The following is a 3,614-nucleotide window of genomic DNA, read 5'->3' on the forward strand; positions in this document are numbered from 1 at the left end:
CCAGAAGCAAAGTCTGTAGAAATGTAAATGAAGTTTCATTAACTCTTTCTCCAGTGTTCAAATTATGAAGGAAAAAGGATTTCAACAATACAGAGACAACTTCAGTTCCCTAGAGGACTCTAAGCAAACAACATTGCCACATGCAATTAAATCACTTTGTCATTAACTCATGGCTGTGAAGTTTCTGAAATCGGGCAATGATTTCATCCTGAGATGACTTACACTGCCTTTCTCTTTTACAAGCAAACTAAACCAAAAAAAGAACAATAAACTCAATTATACTGCCCTTTACTGCCTTCATGGTCAGATGAAGCAGAGACAGCCCCCAAAGGTCAGTGTGGCCTTTGGTAGTGGAGATTTCTTCTGCCTGACCTCAATATGGAAAATACAGTTGGAATATTGCAGGCTCAGGGCTATTCACCAAGCCACAGCAGCTGCTCTATTCAGAATAAACTTCAAACCCCTCCCAAATGAATACTTGTAGGCTGTAGCAGCCCTTTTCTCTGTGTGCCTTTGCAGATATCAGCTAATCCTCTGGAAACTCCTTTTCATGCCTGGATGAGTTTCTCCAGCTGAGACTTGCAGAAGGCTCTTATCCCCTGACTCAGACTCCACAGTGCTTGGAGTGTGTGGGCACTGCACTGTATTAAATGCTGAGTTCATGCTGGAAATAAGGAATGAGCATTAATTAATCTTCCTTTCCTTTACTTTCCCCACATCTTAAATGAAAAACACAAGGCTCTGAAAGAAGAGAACTAATTTCCTTATCACTTTCATTCAGTGAACCTCTTTTCTGCTGGAAGGGATGGAAAACATATAACAAGAAGAAAAAAAGGCAAAGCAAAACATGGAGGTCCTACCAATTAGTGTACGCTTAGCCTAGAAAGTTAACTGTAAAATAATATTTCTTCAGTGAGAGGGTGAGGTGAGCTCCTGCAATGGAAGTGAGAAGTTCCAACCTGGATACTTGAACTAGAAAGGGGAAGTGTTCTGCTTTAGAAATAAATGTCTGGTATATATATTGTACTTCTAAGGAAGAAATTGAGATGAAAATTCTAAATTATTGTTTCTGAAACAAAGAATAAAGACAAAATATTTACAGTTGTGAAAGAGATCTTTGTGCCTGCAGTTTCCCCCGAGCTAGTAAACCATTAGAACCCACAAAAAATGGAAATAGGGTTTTTAATCTACACATTCATGGACAAGAAAATCTTTATTTCTTCATCAACACTGCCATCACTCTGATTAGTACTTCTTTCACCTCTTTATTCCTCAGGCTGTAAATCAGGGGGTTTAATGTGGGAACTACAGTTGTGTATATGAGAGCAAGGATTTTCTTAGTGTCTTGTGAACTACTGGATTTCGGCTGCAAGTAAATCAAAGTCCCGCTCGCACAGTACAACGTTACAACGGTGAGGTGTGAGGAGCAGGTGGAGAAGGTCTTGTGCCTGCCCTCTGCAGAGGAAATCTTGAGGATGCTGGAGATGATGCAGCTGTAGGACAGCAGGATGAGGCAGAAGGGCGTGAAGATGACGAGCGCCGTGGCGGAGATGAGCTGCTTCTCGTAGCGCGACGTGTCCGTGCAGGCGAGCACCAGCAGCGGGGGAATGTCACAGAAGAAGTAGTTGATCCTCCTGGGCCCGCACAGGGACAGGGTGAACACCCAGGCCGTCTGCACCACCGACACGACCTGGCCACTGCAGCAGGAGAGCAGCACCAGGGCGAGGCAGGCTCTGGTGTTCATGATGGCCGGGTAGCGCAGGGGGCTGCACACGGCCACGTAGCGGTCGTAGGCCATGGCTGCCAGCAGGTACCACTCGGTGGCCGCCAGGAAAACCACGCAGTAGAGCTGCGTGACACAGCCCAGGTAGGAGATGCTCCTGTCCTCTGACACAAGGCTCGCCAGCATCTTGGGGACAACGACTGAGGCTGTGGAAATGTCCAGGAAGGACAGGACGCGGAGGAAGAAGTACATGGGCATGTGGAGGGCGGGGTGCACGGTGACCATGCAGATGAGGAGGTTCCCGATGAGAGTCATGCTGTAAACGAAGCAGATTGTGAAGAACAGCAGGTGCTGAAGCTCTGGGCGGCTGGACATTCCAGAGAGGACAAATCCAGTCAGCAGGGTGTGGTTTCCTGCATCTTGCTCCTCTGCTGGCTCCATCTGGGAGGAATCAGAGGGACAGACTCAGAGCTGGAGTCACTGCACCCAGATCACAGCGCTTCAGCCAGTTCCTCAAACCAGGAGTGTCCTGGGAATGCCTGGAGAGCTGCTGGGTCAAAGGGTGGAAGCCTAGAGCAGGTTGGGCAGAGCACACGGAGAAGGCAATGGCTGTGTGTGCTGTCAGTGCCCCCCAGGTGTCATTGTTTGAGACAGTCACCAAGCCCTGCACTAAGAGGGGTTGGCATTTAAGGGGTGGCTCCACCATGGGTGCAGGGTTAAATGCTGAGGATTTTCTCTCCCCTCAGATGCCAGGTCTGTGCTCCCAGCTGGTCCCACAGGTGCTTCCTGCCGTGAGGGGAACGCCCAGATGGCAACAGAAACACCACAGACCCAAGAGAGAAAAACCCTTTTGTTACCTTAGGGAGCAGTGGGCATTGCTCCTTGCACTTTGCTTTTCCTACGAGTGGGCTGACAGGGCAGCAGCCTTCCTCCAAGACATCTGAAGTCACCTTTAGAGCAACTCAGTTTCAGATGAAAGCCAGGGAAGTCCAGGCTGTGGGAGGCTTTGGCTCATATTCACATCAATCCCCAGCTGTCAGTAGGACAGAAATACTTCCAAGAGCCCAGCTTTGGGAAAAGCACTCCCAAATGGAGCAAGCAGAAGCTGCGAAGGGAAACCTAAGCCAACCTCTGTCCACCAAAACATCCACAGACAAAAGTAAACAAAAAATTCTGTCTGTAGGCAGGCAAAGGAAGAAGGAATAATTCAAGGCAGAGGTGCCCATAGAGAATGATAAGGAAGTGCAGAAAGTGAAGCTTGGGACCATCTGTTCATGACTCACATTGCCCTGTTCTCCTCAGGAGTGCTGCTGTGTGTGAGATGCTCACGCAGTGCTGGACCAGCTCGGTGTTTTCTCGCAGCCCAGGACGGGAAACTGAGGCACTGAAAGAGAGAAGAGATCAGCCTGCCACAGAGGAGACAGGGCTGGTTAATTCTGTGTCCTTCAGACTCAGCATCTCTTCCCAAAGGAGCCACCAGCCACAGCCCCACACTAACAAATCTCAAGGCACAAAATGCGTTTTGGCATCAGAAATGTACCCATGAACGGGCACAGAGGGGGGAAGCAGAGCTGGCACACAGAGCAGGACACAGCCTCAGAGCAAGAGCAGTCCCACAGCTCTGCCATGACCAGACTGACTCTGTCTGGTTTCTCTTCAGGCTGAACTCAAACAGGACATCTTCTGTCTGTGGTTTTTATGACATGACCACAAAGGGGCAAGCTGTGGATCCCAGAGCCACAGATGACTTTAAATACACAAGCACAATGAAGAAACTCCCAATATCCTCAGACATTTGATGCTCTGATGTATTCAAAAGGGATCTTTCTGGCTTTGACTGTTCCCATTAACACAGGAATGAAAGGGCATTTTTGGGGGTGATATCTCAATA

General features: G+C 48.5%; 1 protein-coding gene across 1 annotated transcript; it reads right to left on the reverse strand.

Annotated features, from left to right (window-relative positions):
• Positions 1-1,213: 1,213 nt before the first annotated feature.
• LOC134553838 (olfactory receptor 10A5-like) lies at positions 1,214-3,190 on the reverse strand. Its single transcript, XM_063403965.1, has 2 exons — positions 3,007-3,190; positions 1,214-2,164 (listed from the first exon to the last, which is right to left on the reverse strand). Exon 2 carries the CDS (start codon positions 2,162-2,164, stop codon positions 1,214-1,216), a length of 951 nt encoding a protein of 316 aa, XP_063260035.1. The 5' UTR covers positions 3,007-3,190.
• Between the last annotated feature and the right edge of the window lie 424 nt (positions 3,191-3,614).

This window comes from Prinia subflava, chromosome 8 (genome assembly GCF_021018805.1).
Source record: "Prinia subflava isolate CZ2003 ecotype Zambia chromosome 8, Cam_Psub_1.2, whole genome shotgun sequence".
Lineage (NCBI taxonomy): Eukaryota > Metazoa > Chordata > Aves > Passeriformes > Cisticolidae > Prinia > Prinia subflava.

Bases quoted from the DNA above. Each gene is read 5' to 3' on its own strand.
- LOC134553838 (XM_063403965.1), bottom strand. From the start codon at position 2,164: ATGGAGCCAGCAGAGGAGCAAGATGCAGGAAACCACACCCTGCTGACT.